This window comes from Oncorhynchus gorbuscha, linkage group LG22 (genome assembly GCF_021184085.1).
Source record: "Oncorhynchus gorbuscha isolate QuinsamMale2020 ecotype Even-year linkage group LG22, OgorEven_v1.0, whole genome shotgun sequence".
In the NCBI taxonomy this organism is placed as follows: Eukaryota; Metazoa; Chordata; class Actinopteri; order Salmoniformes; family Salmonidae; genus Oncorhynchus; species Oncorhynchus gorbuscha.
This window is the reverse complement of record NC_060194.1, coordinates 12,551,932-12,571,680: the sequence shown is the minus strand read 5'-3', so window position 1 is coordinate 12,571,680 and position 19,749 is coordinate 12,551,932. Positions and strand designations below refer to the sequence as shown.

General features: G+C 43.7%; 1 protein-coding gene across 1 annotated transcript in view; it reads right to left on the bottom strand.

The window, feature by feature from the left end:
- The window catches only part of LOC124009967 (phospholipid phosphatase-related protein type 5-like), a 74,008-nt gene extending 70,657 nt beyond the window's left edge, over positions 1 to 3,351 (bottom strand). Inside the window, exon 1 of the mRNA XM_046322235.1 lies at positions 2,899 to 3,351. Coding sequence (XP_046178191.1) covers positions 2,899 to 3,102 — 204 coding nt within the window. The 5' untranslated portion in view covers positions 3,103 to 3,351. The remainder of the gene's footprint in view (positions 1 to 2,898) is intronic.
- Between the last annotated feature and the right edge of the window lie 16,398 nt (positions 3,352 to 19,749).

The following is a 19,749-nucleotide window of genomic DNA, read 5'->3' as shown; positions in this document are numbered from 1 at the left end:
GGTCACAGATACCTTTAAAAAAAAGCAGGGGCATGGATCTGAAAACCAGTAAGTATCTGGTGTGACCAACATTTGCCTCAGGCAGCGTGACACATCTCCTTCACATAGAGTTGATCAAGCTCCTCTTCAAAGGCTGTGCAAAGTTACTGGATATTGGCGGGAACTGGAATATGCTGTCGTACACGTTGATCCAGAGCATCCCAAACGTGCTCAATGGGTGACATGTCTGGTGATTATGCAGAACATCAAAGAACTGGGACATTTTCAGCTTCCAGGAATTGTGTACAGATCCTTGGGGCCATGCATTATCATGCAGAAACACGAGGTGATGGATGAACTGGATGCAGTCTATCACAGTGCCATCCGTTTTGTCACCAAAGCCCCATACACTACCCACCATTGCAACCTGTACGCTCTCGTTGGTTGGCCCTCACTTCATACTCGTCGCCAAACCCACTGGCTGCAGGTTATCTACAAGACTCTGCTAGGTAAAGCCCCGCCTTATCTCAGCTCACTGGTCACCATAGCAGCACCCACTCGTAGCACGCGTTCCAGCAGGTATATCTCACTGGTCACCCCCAAAGCCAATTCCTCCTTTGGTCGTCTTTCCTTACAGTTCTCTGCTGGCCATGACTGGAACGAATTGCAAAAATCTCTGAAGCTGGAGACTCACATCTCCCTCACTAGTTTTAAGCACCAGCTGTCAGAGCAGTTTACAGATCACTGCACCTGTACTTAGCAAATTTGTAAACAGCCCATCTATCTATCTCATCCCCATACGGTATTCATTTATTTATTTTGCTCCTTTGCACCCCAGTATCTCTACCTGCACATTCATCTTCTGCCGTTCTACCATTCCAATGTTTAATTGCTATATTGTAAATACTTCGCCACCATGGCCTATTTATTTCCTTAACTTACCTCATTTGCACTCACTGTATATAGACTTTTTGTTTTCTTGTATGTTTTGTTTATTCCATGTGTAACTCTGTGTTGTTGTATGTGTCGAATTGCTACGCTTTATCTTGGCCAGGTCGCAGTTGCAAATGAAAACTTGTTCTCAACTAGCCTACCTGGTTAAATAAAGGTGGAATCAAATAAATGAATAAAAATTGCACGACAATGGGCCTCAGGATCTCATCACGGTATCTCTGTGTATTGAAATTGCCATCAATAAAATGCAATTGTGTTTGTTGTCCATAGCTTATGCCTGCCCATACCATAACCCCACTTCCACCATGGGGCACTCTGTTCACAATGTTGACATCCGCAAACCTCTCGCCCACACAACACCATACACGTGGTCTGCGGGTTGTGAGAACAGTTGGAGGTACTGCCAAATTCTCTAAAACGACATTGGAGGCAGCATATGGTAGAGAAATGGATATTCAATTCTTCTGCAGTTAGCAGGCCAATTGAATGCTCCTTCAAAACTTGAGACATCTGTGGCATTGTGTTGTGTGACAAAACTGCACAAAGTGCACCTGTGTAATGATCATGCTGTTTAATCAGCTTCTTGATATGCCATGCCTGTCAGGTGGATGGATTATCTTGGCAAAACCTAACAGGGACGTAAACAGATTTGTGCACAAAATATGAGAGAAATACTATTTTTGTGCGTATGGAACATTTCTGGGATTTTTTATATCAGCTCATTAAACATGGGACCAACACTTTACATGTTGCATTTAAATTTTTGTTCAGTGTATAGAGCCAATTTTGTTCTGAACAAAACCATTTTTAAAAAACATTTAGCTCAACATTAAATTACCTCACCAATCAGTGTGGATAGAGCAGTATGCTGTGGAGCATTAAGAGGTTATTAACAAGCACTTAAAAAGTTAATGCATTCTTCTAAACATTTCTCCCTAATTTCTGAATCACTCTTGTAATGTCATCAGCAGGCAACAGTAACTTCAGAGGGGAGGGGCATGTAGCCTACACACCCACCGGCACAAGATTTCCAGCTGGCAGGCAAACGCTGGAATACATTTCTGAGTGACAGAGTGAGTGCTTTGCATAGGCGCTTTGTTGCGATTTCTGTGGGGCTGAAAAAAATGCACGGAACGTTTAATAACGTTATTAAGCGATTCCCATGCTTTTAAAATAATGTTTCTCTTTCGGAACTCTATAAGATCGCTTCCGGTTTGGGTTTTGTTCCTCAAATCATTTCGTTATTTTCCAGTTTTAGGTTATGTTCCCTGAACCATTCTAACCCGTACATAACAATTGAATTATTTTATTAAAGTAATCATGGGGCACACTACCATCATGGGGCTTTTATTAATTGTTGTATACTGTGTTGTTACATAATTCAACCCACAAAATGTATAGTGCATTTAATGTAACTAGCAAAACCGAAATTGAAAACCGTTATATATTTGACCTAAACCGACCTCAAAAAGCAGTAACTCAGCACCATTTTTTGCAAATCCAATTCGTTTTCCGTATTGATTCAACTTAATCACATATTATTAATTTTTGAAATGACGGAAACAACGTTGATTCAACCAGTTTTTGCCCAGTAGAAAGTTACATGTCACGAAACACCTGAAAACATCCATGGGGACTGTCAAAAGGGTACAGTACAGCGGGTGCTACACAGTATCAGCCATGTAAAAGCAACCGGGATATATTGTATGTCTTATCAATGAGATATATGGTTGGCACAACTAATGTCCGTCGATTCATTGCCAATGTAGAAAAACAAACACTTAATGTTTACCTAGACAGGTTGCACCATTGAGGTCTGAATACCTCTTTCCCAATGGAGACCTGTTCAACTGCTACTGTTGTAACCTAAAGTTGTACATTTGTGTGATTCATCCCTATGCAGTTGGTGTGTCCATTAGTTTACGCCTTCCTTATACAAATATTTGCCCATTTTCCAAAACTCACCAAAAGCAACGGCAATCCGCAGACCACTGCGTAAAGTATTACAGGAGGAACAGCGCTGGACGCTTCGGGTCCATGGTAGGGCTTGGTGTAGGCATTGTCATAGCAGAAAAACCCTTGGACGTGCACGTTGAAAGTGTCGGTGTACTCAAAGTAGTATGCCAACATGACAGTCCCAGCCATGATCACCAGCTGGAAGTAAAGCATGGTTGAATGGAACCCCCAGCCGCCCGGTTTTTAGGCTACTGCTGTAACCCGTCCAGTACTCCACCTCGCTCCGCGTTCCATCCACATATATCTCTCGCTACTACAATGGAAGATAATCCATAAAACATCGTGTTCAGTCTTGACACCGCTCAGAGGTCCATGCGAGGGTTAGCGCTAAAACAGAAAAAGAGTGTGGAGCGGATTGGGAACATGAGCGCGTGGGATGGAATAGACTTTCCTTCCGTGGCGTGAGAGATATGCGTGGAATGTACGGAACCATAGGCATGCAGACTTCTTACCGCCTTGAGCTATGATGAGTGACAGCGCGCGCCAACCATTGGCATGAGCCACAAGATCTTGTTAACGTTCATGTGTACGACTGCGACATATGTAGGCATCTTTAGGCAACTAGATTCAGTCCGTTCTTTGTCGGAACGAGTGGTTGTTTGTTGGATGATATTCATTTGTCCACCTCAAACTGACCACAACTAAACCCAAAAGGAGATTATTATTTGAAAATAACATAATTTCACAGATTCATTGCATTTTGAGACACGATCACACACACACACACACACATATATATATATATATATATATATATATATATATATATATATATATATATATATATATATATATATATTTTTTTTTGGTGGGAATTTTGGGAACAGATTTCCTATAAAAATTAAACACATTTTCTGGCTGAATTCCTAGTGGTCTTTTTGAATAAAAACAAACAAAACATGATTTTACTAGAAACCTTGGGGGTCCACAGTTTGTCAGTGTTTAGCTAGACCAAAAAGTTATGGATGTTTTTGATCTTCTAAGCTGTGCATTTCAGGTCATCCTGGTAGCAAAAACAAATCATATGGACAATGTTCTTCGCACAAACACACGCCTGGTCGTCTAGCATGGAGTGAGAAAAGTCTCAATGTTTGGTCTGTATAGTGTCCCACAATCCATATGAATTTTCACCATAACTCACAAATAAAATCATGATTTGTGAATATATACAAATATTTCACAAATAAAACCATGATCTGTGAATACATTAAAATGTTTCACAAATGAAACCATGATCTGTGAATGTGTTCAAATATTTTTCAAATAAAGTAATGATCCGTATGTATATGTATATATTGTCAAGGCTCAGGAGAAGACCCAGATGCCGACAGTTTTGAAGTAACAAAAGTTTATTACAAAAACAGGGCGACAGGCAAACGACAGGTCAAGGGCAGGCAGAGGTTACTGATCCAGAGCAGAGTCCGGAAGGTACAGAACAGCAGGCAGGGTCAGGGCAGGCAGAGGTCAGTAATCCAGGGTGGTGTGATAAGGTACAGAACGGCAGGCAGGCTCAGGGTCAGGGCAGGCAGAATGGTAAAAACCGGGAAAACTAGAAAACAGGAATTAGAGAAAGACAGGAGCATTGGAAAACCGCTGGTGGGTTTGACGAAACAAAATGAACTGGCAACAGACAAACAGAGAACACAGGTATAAATACACAGGGGATAATGGGGAAGATGGGCGACACCTGTAGGGGGGTGGAGACAAGCACAAAGACAGATGAAACAGATCAGTGTGTGACATATACAGTGGGGAGAACAAGTATTTGATACACTGACAATTTTGCAGGTTTTCCCTACTTACAAAGCATGTAGAGGTCTGTAATTTTTATTATAGGTACACTTCAACTGTGAGAGACGGAATCTAAAACAAAACTCCAGAAAATCACATTGTATGATTTTTAAGTAATTCATTTGCATTTTATTGCATGACATAAGTATTTGATACATCAGAAAAGCAGAACTTAATATTTGGTACAGAAACCTTTGTTTGCAATTACAGAGATCATACGTTTCCTGTAGTTCTTGACCAGGTTTGCACACACTGCAGAAGGGATTTTGGCCCACTCCTCCATACAGACCTTCTCCAGATCCTTCAGGTTTCGGGGCTGTCGCTGGGCAATACGGACTTTCAGCTCCCTCCAAAGATTTTCTATTGGGTTCAGGTCTGGAGACTGGCTAGGCCACTCCAGGACCTTGAGATGCTTCTTACGGAGCCCCTCCTTAGTTGCCCTGGCTGTGTGTTTCGGTCGTTGTCATGATGGAATACCCAGCCACGACCCATCTTCAATGCTCTTACTGAGGGAAGGAGGTTGTTGGCCAAGATCTTGCGATACATGGCCCCATCCATCCTCCCCTCAATACGGTGCAGTCGTCCTGTCCCCTTTGCAGAAAAGCATCCCCAAAGAATGATGTTTCCACCTCCATGCTACACGGTTGTAATGGTGTTCTTGGGGTTGTACTCATCCTTCTTCTTCCTCCAAACACGGCGAGTGGAGTTTAGACCAAAAAGCTCTATTTTTGTCTCATCAGACCACATGACCTACTCCCATTCCTCCTCTGGATCATCCAGATGGTCATTGGCAAACTTCAGACCGGCGTGGACATGCGCTGGCTTGAGGAGGGGGACCTAGCGTGTGTTGCAGGATTTTAATCCATGATGGCATAGTGTGTTACTAATGGTTTTCTTTGAGACTGTGGTCCCAGCTCTCTTCAGGTCATTGACCAGGTCATGCCGTGTAGTTCTGGGCTGATACCTCACCTTCCTCATGATCATTGATGCCCCACAAGATGAGATCTTCCATGGAGCCCCAGACCGAGGGTGATTGACCGTCATCTTGAACTTCTTCCATTTTCTAATAATTGCGCCAACAGTTGTTGCCTTCTCACCAAGCTGCTTGCCTATTGTCCTGTAGCCCATCCCAGCCTTGTGCAGGTCTACAATTTTATCCCTGATGTCCTTACACAGCTCTCTGGTCTTGGCCATTGTGGACAGGTTGGAGTCTGTTTGATTGAGTGTGTGGACAGGTGTGTTTTATGCAAGTAACGAGTTCAAACAGGTGCAGTTAATACAGGTAATGAGTGGAGAACTGGGGGCTTCTTAAAGAAAAACGAACAGGTCTGTGAGAGCCGGATTTCTTACTGGTTTGTAGGTGATCAAATACTTATGTCATGCAATAAAATGCAAATTAATTACTTACAAATCATACAATGTGATTTTCTGGATTTTTGTTTTAGATTCCGTCTCTCACAGTGCATGTTATCAGTATATCTGGACAGAAAACTCTGGAGTTTCTAAAACTGTTTGAATGATGTCTATGAATATAACAGAACTCATATGGCAGGTGAAAACCTGAGAAAAATCCAACCAGGAAGTGGGACATCTGAGGTTTGTAGTTTTTCAGTGGTCTGGCAGAGAGCCTTGGTCTCATGACGCGCGTCCCCGACAGAGTTACCTCTCGTTCCAGTGCCTTTCTGAAGACAAAGGAATTCTGTCATGTATTGTATTGTCATGTCTTGTCCCTGTGCTTTCTCTTCTCTTCGTTTCCCCCTGCTGGTCTTATTAGGTTTCTTTCTCTCTCTCTATTCCTCTCTCTCTCTCTATCGTTCCGTTCCTGCTCCCAGCTGTTCCTCATTCTCCTAACGACCTCGTTTACTCTTTCACACCTGTCCCCTATTTTGCCCTCTGATTAAGTCTCTATTTCTCTCTCTGTTTCTGCTTCTGTCCTTGTCGGATTCTTGTTTGCTGTTTGCTTTGCTTTTGTTCCGTCCAGTTGTATTCTGCCTCGTCATCAGATACTACGTGTGAGCAGGTGTCTCTATCCTCTACAGACCACGCCTACCCGAAGGGACCTGAAGTCTGTTGCCGCTAGCCCTGCAACTCTCCTCAACAACTACATTTTACATTTACATTTAAGTCATTTAGCAGACGCTCTTATCCAGAGCGACTTACAAATTGGTGCATTCACCTTATGACATCCAGTAGAACAGTCACTTTACAATAGTGCATCTAAATCTTAAAGGGGGGGGGGGTGAGAAGGATTACTTATCCTATCCTAGGTATTTCTTAAAGAGGTGGGGATTTCAGGTGTCTCCGGAAGGTGGTGATTGACTCCTCTGTCCTGGCGTCGTGAGGGAGTTTGTTCCACCATTGGGGGGCCAGAGCAGCGAACAGTTTTGACTGGGCTGAGCGGGAACTGTACTTCCTCAGTGGTAGGGAGGCGAGCAGGCCAGAGGTGGATGAACGCAGTGCCCTTGTTTGGGTGTAGGGCCTGATCAGAGCCTGGAGGTAGTCAGGTGCCGTTCCCCTCACAGCTCCGTAGGCAAGCACCATGGTCTTGTAGCGGATGTGAGCTTCAACTGGAAGCCAGTGGAGAGAGCGGAGGAGCGGGGTGACGTGAGAGAACTTGGGAAGGTTGAACACCAGACGGGCTGCGGCGTTCTGGATGAGTTGTAGGGGTTTAATGGCACAGGCAGGGAGCCCAGCCAACAACGAGTTGCAGTAATCCAGACGGGAGATGACAAGTGCCTGGATTAGGACCTGCTCCGCTTCCTGTGTGAGGCAGGGTCGTACTCTGCGGATGTTGTAGAGCATGAACCTACAGGAACGGGCCACCGCCTTGATGTTAGTTGAGAACGACAGGGTGTTGTCCAGGATCACGCCAAGGTTCTTAGCGCTCTGGGAGGAGGATACAATGGAGTTGTCAACCGTGATGGCGAGAACGGGCAGTCCTTCCCCGGGAGGAAGAGCAGCTCCGTCTTGCCGAGGTTCAGCTTGAGGTGGTGATCCGTCATCCACACTGATATGTCTGCCAGACATGCAGAGATGCGATTCGCCACCTGGTCATCAGAAGGGGGAAAGGAGAAGATTAATTGTGTGTCGTCTGCATAGCAATGATAGGAGAGACCATGTGAGGTTATGACAGAGCCAAGTGACTTGGTGTATAGCGAGAATAGGAGAGGGCCTAGAACAGAGCCCTGGGGGACACCAGTGGTGAGAGCGCGTGGTGAGGAGACAGATTCTCGCCACGCCACCTGGTAGGAGCGACCCGTCAGGTAGGACGCAATCCAAGCGTGGGCCGCGCCCGAGATGCCCAACTCGGAGAGGGTGGAGAGGAGGATCTGATGGTTCACAGTATCGAAGGCAGCCGATAGGTCTAGAAGGATGAGAGCAGAGGAGAGAGAGTTAGCTTTAGCAGTGCGGAGCGCCTCCGTGATACAGAGAAGAGCAGTCTCAGTTGAATGACTAGTCTTGAAACCTGACTGATTTGGATCAAGAAGGTCATTCAGAGAGAGATAGCGGGAGAGCTGGCCAAGGACAGCACGTTCAAGAGTTTTGGAGAGAAAAGAAAGAAGGGATACTGGTCTGTAGTTGTTGACATCGGAGGGATCGAGTGTAGGTTTTTTCAGAAGGGGTGCAACTCTCGCTCTCTTGAAGACGGAAGGGACGTAGCCAGCGGTCAGGGATGAGTTGATGAGCGAGGTGAGGTAAGGGAGAAGGTCTCCGGAAATGGTCTGAAGAAGAGAGGAGGGGATAGGGTCAAGCGGGCAGGTTGTTGGGCGGCCGGCCGTCACAAGACGCGAGATTTCATCTGGAGAGAGAGGGGAGAAAGAGGTCAGAGCACAGGGTAGGGCAGTGTGAGCAGAACCAGTGGTGCCGTTTGACTTAGCAAACGGGGATCGGATGTCGTCGACCTTCTTTTCAAAATGGTTGACGGAGTCATCTGCAGAGAGGGAGGAGGGGGGGGGGATTCAGGAGGGAGGAGAAGGTGGCAAAGAGCTTCTGTCATGTTTTGTCATTTATTATCTTGTCTTGTCCCTGTGCTTCCCATTCTATTCGTTTCCCTCTGCTGGTCTTATTAGGTTCTTTCCCTCTTTCTATCCCTCTCTCTCCCCCTCCCTCTCTCACTCTCTCGCTCTCTCTTCTCTCTATCGTTCCGTTCCTGCTCCCAGCTGTTCCTATTCCCCTAATCAATCATTTAGTCTTCCCACACCTGTTCCCGATCCTTTCCCCTGATTAGAGTCCCTATTTCTTCCTTTGTGTTCCGTTCCTGTCCTGTCGGTTCCTTGTTTAGAATTCACCGTGCTGTGATTGTGTATCGCCCTGTCGTGTCGTGTTTTCCTCAGATGCTGCGTGGTGAGCAGGTGTCTGAGTCTGTCTGGTTCAAGTGCCTTCCCGAGGCAACCTGCTGTTCACCTGCTGTTCAAGATCGAGTCTCCAGTTTGTCCTCGTCATTTCGAGTGAAAGTTGTGTTTTTTTTTGATTGTATTTACTTTACTGGATTAAAGACTCTGTTTTCGCCAAGTCGCTTTTGGGTCCTCTTTCACCTGCATGACAGCTTCCTAGGGTTAGAGGCAGATGCTTGGAATTTAGAGTGGTAGAAAATGGCTTTAGCAGCAGAGACAGAGGAGGAAAATGTAGAGAGGAGGGAGTGAAAGGATGCCAGGTCCGCAGGGAGGCGAGTTTTCCTCCATTTCGCTCGGCTGCCCGGAGCCCTGTTCTGTGAGCTCGCAATGAGTCGTCGAGCCACGGAGCGGGAGGGGAGGACCGAGCCGGCCTGGAGGATAAGGGACATAGAGAGTCAAAGGATGCAGAGAGGGAGGAGAGGAGGGTTGAGGAGGTAGAATCAGGAGATAGGTTGGAGAAGGTTTGAGCAGAGGGAAGAGATGATAGGATGGAAGAGGAGAGAGTAGCGGGGGAGAGAGAGCGAAGGTTGGGAAGGTGCGATACCATCCGAGTAGGGGCAGTGTGGGAGGTGTTGGATGAGAGCGAGAGGGAAAAGGATACAAGGTAGTGGTCGGAGACTTGGAGGGGAGTTGCAATGAGGTTAGTGGAAGAACAGCATCTAGTAAAGATGAGGTCGAGCGTATTGCCTGCCTTGTGAGTAGGGGGGGAAGGTGAGAGGGTGAGGTCAAAAGAGGAGAGGAGTGGAAAGAAGTAGAAGGGGGACTCTCCTGTTAATCTAGAGGATTTGTGTTTTCCCTGTTTGGACTTCCCCTGTAATGATTGAGGATTTATGTTTTCCCTGTTTGGACATTAAAAGACTCTGTTTCCGTTATATCGCTTTTGGGTCCTCACTCACCTGCATAACAAATTCTCCGGTTGGAACATTATTGATGTTTTATGTTAAAAACATCCTAACAATTGATTCCATACATCATTTGACATGTTTCTAAAGGACTGTAACGGAACTTTTTCGAGTTTGTCTGGATGAAATGCTCACGCCTCATGAAGATGGATTACTGGGCTGAACACGCTAACAACAAGTGGCTATTTGGACATAAATGATGGAACTTTATGGAACAGATCAGTCATTTATTGTCGAACTGTAATTTCTGGGAGTGCCTTCTGATGAAGATCATCAAAGGTAAGTGAATATTTATGGTGTTGTTTCTAACTTTGTTGATTCCAAAATGGCAGCTATTCCTCTGGCTGTTTTAGGTTCTGAGCGCCGTTCTCAGATTATGCTTTTTCCGTAAAGTTTTTTTGAAATCTGACACAGCGGTTGCATTAAGGAGATGTCTATCTTTAATTCTGTCTGTGAATAACACTAGTATCTTTTGTCAATGTTTATTATTAGTATTTCTGCAAAATCACCGGATGTTTTGGAATTGAAACATTACTGCACATAAGGCGGCAATGTAAACTGAGAGTTTTGGATATAAATATGCACATTATCGAACAAAACATACATGTATTGTGTAACATGATGTCCTATGAGTGTCATCTGATGTCCGATTTCAAAAAGGCTTTACAGCAAAAGCAAACCAACCGATTATGTTCGGTCAGAGCCAAGTCACAGAAAAACACAGCCATTTTTCCAGCCAAAGAGAGGAGTCACAAAAAGCAGAAATATAAATAAAATTAATCACTAACCTTTGATGATCTTCATCAGATGACACTCATAGGACTTCATGTTACACAATACATGTATGTTTTGTTCGATAAAGTTCATATTTATATTAAAAAAATCTCAGTTTACGTTACGTTCAATAGTTCCAAAACATCCGGTGATTTTGCAGAGAGCCACATCAATATAGAAATACTTATAATAAACATTGATAAAAGATAACACTATTATGCACGGAATGATAGATACACTTCTCCTTAATTAATGCAACCGCTGTGTCAGATTTCAAAAACACTTTATGGAAAAAGCACACCATGCTATAATCCGAGTACGGTGCTCAGAGACCAAAACAACCCAACAGATATCCACCATGTTGTGTAATCAACAGAAGTCAGAAATAGCATTACAAATATTCACTTACCTTTGATGATCTTCATCAGAATGCACTCCCAGGAATCCCAGTTCCACAAAAAATGTTTGTTTTGTTCGATAATGTCCATCATTTATGTCCGAATACCTAATTTTGTTAGCGCGTTTGTTAAACAAATCCAAACTCACAATGCGCGTGCAAGTTCAGTGGAAAGTACGAAAAGTCCAAAAAGTTATATTACAGGTCGTAGAAACATGTCAAACGAAATATAGAATCAATCTTTAGGATGTTTTTAACATAAATCTTCAACAATGTTTCAACCAGAGAATTCCTTTGTCTGTAGAAATGCAATGGAACAGACCTTGCTCTCACGTGAACGAGCGTGGCCAGCTCATGGCACTCTGCCAAAGCCCTGAATCATTCCCCTCTCATTCACCCCCACTTCACAGTAGAAGCATCAAACAAGGTTCTAAAGACTGGTGTCATCTAGTGGAAGCCTTAGGAAGTGCAACATGACCAATATCCCACTGTGTATTTGATAGGCCAAGAGTTGAAAAACTACAAACCTCAGATTTTCCACTTCCTGGTTGGATTTTTTCTCAGGTTTTTGCCTGCCATATGAGTTCTGGTATACTCACGGACATCATTCAAACAGTTTTAAAAACTTCAGAGGGTTTTCTATCCAAATATACTGATAACATGCATATCTTAGCTTCTAGGACTGAGTAGCAGGCAGTTTACTCTGGGCACGTCTGGGCACCTTAGTCATCCAAGTTACTCAATACTGCCCCCAGCCATAAGAAGTTAAAGGCCCATGACAGCCCACTTGGAGTTTGCCAAAAGGCACCTAAAGACTCTCAGACCATGAGAAAAAAGATGCTCTGGTCTGATGAAACCAATATTTAACTCTTTAGCCTGAATGCCAAGCGTCACGTCTGGAGGAAACCTGGCACCATGCCTATGGTGAAGCATGGTGGTGGCAGCATCATGCTGTGGGGATGTTTTTCAGCGGCTGGGAACTGGGAGACTAGTCAGAATTCAGTGAAAGATGAACGGAGCAATGTACAGAGAGATCCTTGATGAAAACCTGCTCAAGAGCGCTCATGACCTCAGACTGGGGTGAAGGTTCACCTTCATACAAGACAACGACCCTAAGCACACAGACAAGAAAACACAGGAGTGGCTTTGCGACAAGTCTCTGAATGTCCTTGAGTGGCCCAGCCAGAGCCCGGACTTGAACCCGATCGAACTGGAGAGACCTGAAAATAGCTGTGCCGACGCTCCCCACCCAACCCAGCAGACCTTAATGAGAATCTACTTCAGAGTGCAAACGACCTTAGACTGAGGTGAAGATTTACATTCCAAGAGGACAATGACCCTAAGCATACAGCCAAAACAATTCTGGAATGGCTTCAGAACAAGAATGTGAAAGTCCGTGAGTGGCCCAGTCAAAGCCCAGACTTGAATCCCATTGAAAATCTGTGGAAAGACTTGTAGATTGCTGTTCACCCTTTAATTTAACAGAGTTTGATAAAATCTGTAAGCAAGAATGGTATAAAATCCTCAAATCCAGATGTGCAAAGCGGATACAGACACACACAAGATGACTCAAAGCTGTAATTGCCACCAAAGGTGCTTCTACAAAGTATTGACTGAGGGGTGTGAATACCTATGTAAATAAGATATTTCTGTATTTAATTTTCAATAAATTAGCAAAAATGTCTTAAAACACATTTTCACCTTGTTATTATATGGTATTGTGTGTAGGTTGGTGAGAAAAAAAATATTTCATCCATTTTGAAGTCTGCAACACAACGAAATGTGGAATAAGTCAATATTTCTGAAGGCACTGTATACAGTATATATTCACAGATCACGGTTTAATTTGTGAAATAGTTGTAGATATTCATGGTTTTATTTGTGAGTTATGGTGAATATACACATGGATCATGGGACAGTATACGGACACAATATTGATACTTTTCTCACTCCAGTCTGGAGTTCATTATGATTTGTTCTGACAGGAGGCTACTTCAAGCTCAAGCAGATATATATACACTCAGGTGGCCAGTTTATTAGGTAAACTCTGTTCACGGAAATGGTTCGCTGCTACAGACAGTGAGTCACGTGGCTGTGGCCTGCTACATAAAGCATGCAGACAGACATAGCATTCTGTTACTATTTGTTGAACATTAAATTGGGCGAGTGACCTAAGTGACTTTGAGCGTGATATGATCGTCGGTTCCAGGCGCGCCGATTCCAGTGTCTCAGAAACGGCAGGCCACTGGGGCTTTTCACGCATGACAGTGTCTAGGGTTTACCGAGAATGGTGCAACAAACAAGAAACATCCAGTCAGCAGTAGACCTATTGTTAAAAACAGCTAGTTAATAAAAGGACGAAAGATAATTGCAAGAATAGTGCAAGCTAACAGGCAGGTCACAAACAGGCAAATAATGGCGCAGTAAAACAGTGGTCGCAGAACGGCATCTCGGAATGCACAACTCTGTCAGTCCTTTTCACGGATGGGCTATAGCAGCAGATGACCACATCGGGTTCCACTCCTATCAGCTAAAAACAGGAAGAAGCGGCTCTAGTGGGCGTGCGATCACCAACACTGCACAACTGAGGAATGGAAAAACATCACCTGGTCCGACGAATCCTGGTTCCTGTTGCGTCATGCTGATGGCAGAGTTAGGATTTGGCGTAAGCAACATGAGTCCATTGCCCCGTTCTGCCTGGTGTCAATGATACAGGCTGGTGGCACACATTAGGTCCCTTGATATCAATTGAGCAACGTTTCCATGCCCTGATGAGCTATTCTGGAGGCAAAGGGGGTCCGACACGGTGCTAGATGGGTGTACCTAATAAACTGTGTATCTTGAAAAGAGAAAGATTTCACTCTGAAAATAGCCAGAACATAGTGGTAAGACTTAGTAAATGTGATTTTAAGTTCCTTCTCCCGAATAACCGAAATCCTTCTCTTTATCCTTGGACAGAAAATCATTAGAGACAGAGCTCTGAAGATTATATGAAAATCATTGTAATAGTGCTTAAATCCATGCAAATCCAACACTAATGGATGGCTGTAGAACAATAAGAGAACATTTGCCCAGTGAGATTTGACACATCCTTTATGTTTGATTCCCTCACTTTGTGTAAGAAGTGAATTAGCAATAGGCTTTACTCTGACTCGGAACATAAAGAGACCACAGTTTGGTATTGGTGGGGACCATGGACTTGCCCCTCTAAACGGCAATAGCCTTACGTAGTGTATCCAATATTGTGTTTATGTCTGTCTGTATTCTTCTTCTTCTTGTTTACATCGTTACTGCCACGGTCCTCCTCACTGTCTTCATAAATCTTGTTGATCATCATCTTTAACCGTGTTCCCCTACTAACCACTTAATTTATGTAGAGAGGGTTTCTGATGGTGATCCAATGAGACTGAGGCTCCTCGTCCAAACCTAAGATATGCAGTGACTGTTACAATCCCTCTTTCTAAAAGTTGTGGCTCAGCTAAACAAGCTGAATGCTCCATAATTTATTCAGCAATCTCATTATTATTTCAAAGGAAATTAGGTATTGTTCGAGTGGCCACTGGAAATCTTCAATATTTCGTTTTTTTTTGAGGTAACAAACAAGGCTCACTTTATAAACAGAAGCGAGGCGATCTGAAGTACAGTAGCACACAGATTAAGATGATAAATCCTCAGATTATGGATGACAAAAATCAGATGCTGATACTATTATGTATTTGCCCTCATTGTCTCGATCACAAGCTTCTTGAGACGATATAACTATCGTGGCTTTTGCTGGTCTCCCTTCGATACTACAGCACAGACAAGTGGTTTGAGAGGATAGGGATGCTTTTACTGTGAATGAATTGAATGTACAGTACACGAGGAATGAAATACTGTGGGCTACAGTAACAACAAGACTGGTGAAGTGTTCTGTTTTACTATAAGTGTCTTGTTTTACTATTTACTACTGTCCAATATTCACCAAGAAAAGCTGACACCACTAATTTTCAGATCACCTTGACAATCAAGCACATTGACGAGAAGGGAGAGTCCAGCATATTCAGTGACATTTTATACTGTGGAAATGTAGCTAAGAACATTTGGCTCTTGATAACAAATATTAATCATGGTTGGTTTTAGTTCCCTCACTTTAACAATATTGTGGCATGCCTGTGTGCCCTCTAGTGGAATATGATGAACAAGAAAATGTTTGTGTCCTAGTCCTGACAAGATGATGACCTCGCTGTTACTAGAGATGAACTGATTAAAAAAATAATCCATTCTAGCCTCTCATGGGTAGACTACAAAAAGCATCAGACCAAATAACCCTAGATTTTAGTTATGTCTTAACTGAGATTATATCCCAGTCAACAAGTTATATTTCATAACGTCAGATCAATGTCACCTTTTCAGTAAAGGTCCACTGCGGGACACCTGAATATATGTACTAAATCAATCCTTCTCAGGTCGGCACAACAGCAATAGACAAAGAAATGCACACAATCCTGCTAGACCCTTTGCAATGAGACAGGGTAGCCTCAATCTGAGTATGAGGTGATGAGACTTGGAATCTAAATAGGACATGTGGAGTTGAGACAGAGAGTAGCCTACAAATGGATTTGTCACAATGCCTAAAATAAAGCAGGGTAGCTCAGTCAGCAAGCAAAACTAAACAGCCATCTTGGTTCAGTTACTGCATGCGCTCTCTATGGACACTCTTGGTGGGATAATGATTTATTTTGCATTGTTTTATTGCTGTATAGTGACTAAGGCTTGAGTGGTGGCACAGACAAGGCCTCGAGACATTGCAGGGACAGAGAACACACTCTATGAATAATTTCTTTAACACATCTGTACTGTAATAAGAAGAGACAACAAGGAAAACAGTCTCCTCCATTCGCTTCCTGAGAACCCCATCGCACTAAATAATGAATAATGGAAATTGGAAACCTTCACAGAACAATACGGTTGTGTTGATATAAAGGTACATTGCAGCTGAGTACCTATAGGAATGGTTAAGGGTGTAGTATTAACTCGAGGAAGCATTGTTTATTCCTCAAAGGACCCAGAGGACACGACAGTCTTATTCTTCATCTTCACATGGACCTAGAGTTAGCTAAACCCAAGGGAACTACACAATCCCTCCTTGTAAATTGTGTGGGTAGACTTGCAGTGTACACACCAACTGACAAGGTCTCCGTGGTGAAATTGGATTTTCCGACACTTCCCTACTGCTGATATGTCCTCTATTTCGGGGGTCTCAAGCTTTGCCCACTGAGTGACACTCCTGTGGTAAACTTGTTGTCACAATGTAAAAGGTCAGGGGTAAAGTAAACAAGGTGTAACAGCGCCAATCGCCAATTCAGCACCATTGAAGCAGACCGCAACTGAATCACAATTCCAAAGTTCAGCAAAAAAGGATGGTGGACAGTGACCTTATCAGGAGCTAACCAAAACATAAGAAGCCAATATGTGCAACCGTGTTGACCTTTTCAAACCAAACTTTAGAACTGTACATAATAGAGTATAAATGAAAATAGACCTCTCTATTGTTTTTTGGTATTAATTACGATCCCCTTTAGCTGCTGCAAAAGCATCAGCTGCTCTTCCTGGGTCCACATGAGACATGACATAATACATATTATAGAACATTATTAGTCAAGGACTGAAATACATACAGTACATTTAAAACGTCACACATAGCCTACCTATCAGTACATACACACAAGATCTAGGTCTAATACGTAGTACATTGCAAATTACAATATAATATATATAGAAAATGGCTCTCTCTTCACAGTCCCCTTTGTGCAGCAAGGTGTTTTTCTATCTGCTTGAAACTGGTTTTATTGCTAGCTTGAGTTACATGGGGTGGCATGTAGTCATGGCTCTATTTAATACTGTGCGTTTCCCAGACCTGGAGACTGTGAAGAGACGTCTTGTGTTGTACCGATGAGTGCCTGAACTGTGTGCCAACTGTTTGAACAGACAGTTTGGTACCTTCAACGTATCAATGCTTTGCACAAAGACCAATAGTGATGCAGTCAATCTCTCCTCAACTTTGATCAAGGAGAGACTGACATGCATGTTACTGACACTTTCACTCCATATACATCTAAGTGCAATACGTGCTGCTTTGTTCTGAACCAACAGCAATTTACCTACAGCATGTCCTTATTTGCCGCACATGACCACACAGCTGGGCAGTAGTCCAGGTGCAAAAAAACTTGGGCCTGCAGAACCTGTCTGGTCGACTGAGATATCAAGAAGGCAGAGCAATGCCCTGTCATGGACAGGCCTCTTCCAATTTTAGCAACCATTGAGTCTATACGTTTTGACCATGACAGCTTGCTTTCTAGGATTACAACCAACAGTTTAGTCTCCTCAACTTGCCCAATAGCCACATTACTCAATAATAGATCTAAACGAGGTTTAGCGTTGAGCAAGTGATTTGTCTCAAAAATTATGCTTTTAGTTCTTGAGATATTTAGCATCAGCCTATTACTAGTTACCCATTAGAAAACAGACCGGAGCTCTGTGTTGTCTCATTTATTTATTTTACTGTTGCAGCCAACGTGTATACTGTTGAGTCGTCAGCATACATAGACACACAGGCTTTATTCAAGTTAAGTGGAATGTCATTTGTGAAAACAGAAAACAAGAATGGTCCTTGTTGGCTGCCCTGCGGTACACCACAATCAACTGAATTAACAGCGATACTTAAAATGTATTTGCTATTCCCTTTGCCTCACCCCACTCAGCCATACAGTTCCTAAATTCATCATCTATCCATGGGGATTTGGCAGTTCTAACAGTCAGTTTCTTGATGGGCGCATGCCTATCAGTAACCGGAAGAAGCAGTTTCATAAATGCTTCAAGTGCAGCGTCTGGATGTTCCTCATTACACACATCAGACCAAAATCAGACCATATTGTTCACCACTTCGACATAGGAATCGTGAAAAACCTATTGTATGATCGCTTTTACACAATTTTAGGTCCAGTCTTTGGAACTTTGTTTTTTCTAGATATGGCTATTATATTATGATCACTACATCTGATGGGTGTGGATACTGTTTTAGAGCAGATTTCTGCAACATTAGTAAAGATGTGATCAATACACATGGACTATTAAGTTCCTGTTTTGTTTGTAAATACCCTGGTAGGTTGACTTATGACTTGAACCAGATTGCAGGCACTGGATACAGCTTGAAGCTTCTTTTTGAGTGGTCAGCTTGAGGACAACCAGTCGATATTTAGGTCACCCAAAAAAATATACCTCTGTTTATATTACATACATTATCGAGCATTTCAGACATATAGTGCAAATACTGACTTTTAGCACACAGTGGTCTATAGCAACTTCTTACGAGAATAAGCTTTAGGTGAGGCAGATGAACCTGTAGCCATATTACTTCCATTGTCACGCCTTGGTCTTAGTATTTTGTTTTTCTTTAATTATTTGTTCAGGCCAGGGTGTGACATGGGTTTATGTTATATTGTATGTTCGTATTGGGGTTTGTAGTATTTGGGATCGCGGCTGATTAGGGGTGTTGTATAGGCTTGGCTGCCTGAGGCGGTTCTCAATCAGAGTCAGGTGATTCTCGTTGTCTCTGATTGGGAACCGTATTTAGGTAGCCTGGGTTTCGCTGTGTATTTCGTGGGTGATTGTTCCCGTCTCTGTGTAGTTTCACCAGATAGGCTGTAATTAGATTTCACGTTCCGTTTGTTGTTTTGTATTGTATAGTTATTTCATGTATCGTCATTTTCATTCATTAAAGAACATGAGTAACAACCACGCTGCATTTCGGTCCGACTCTCTTTCGACAAACGAAGAACGCCGTTACAGAATCACCCACCACACACGGACCGAACAGCGTGTTAACAGGCAGCGACAGCTTGAACAGCGAAGGGAGGACGTTATGGATAGCAGAGGCATGGAGTATACGACGTGGGAAGAAATCGACAGGTGGGCGGCCGACCCAGAGAGAGTGCAGGAGCCCGCCTGAGATTCGCTAGAGCAATGCGAAGAGGGCTATAGGCGAATGGAGTCAAAAAGAAAGACACGTCGGCGCAGAGCGAAAACCGAAAGTAACCCCCAAATATTTATTGGGGGGGGGGCTCAGGGAGAGAGTAGCAGAGTCAGGAGTCAGACCTGAGCCTACTCTCCCTGTTAATCGTGAAGAGCAGCTGCAGTGGGAGAGGCTGCACCACCTGGAGAAATGGACATGGGAGGAAGAACTGGACGGTAAAGGACCCTGGGCTCAGCCTGGAGAATATCGCCGTCCCAAGGAAGAAATAGAGGTGGCTAAAGCGGAGAGGCGCTGGTATGAGGAGGCAGCACGGCGACGCGGTTGGAAGCCTGAAAAGCAGCCCAAAATTATTTTCTTTTGGGGGGGGGGCTAAAAGGGAGTATGGCTATGCCAGGTAGGAGACCTGCGCAAACTCCCTGTGCTCACCGTTGGGCTAGAGAGACCGGGCAGGCACCGTGTTATGCTATGGAGCGCACAGTGTTTCCAGTGCGGGTGCATAGCCCGGTGCAGCACATACCAGCCCTTCCT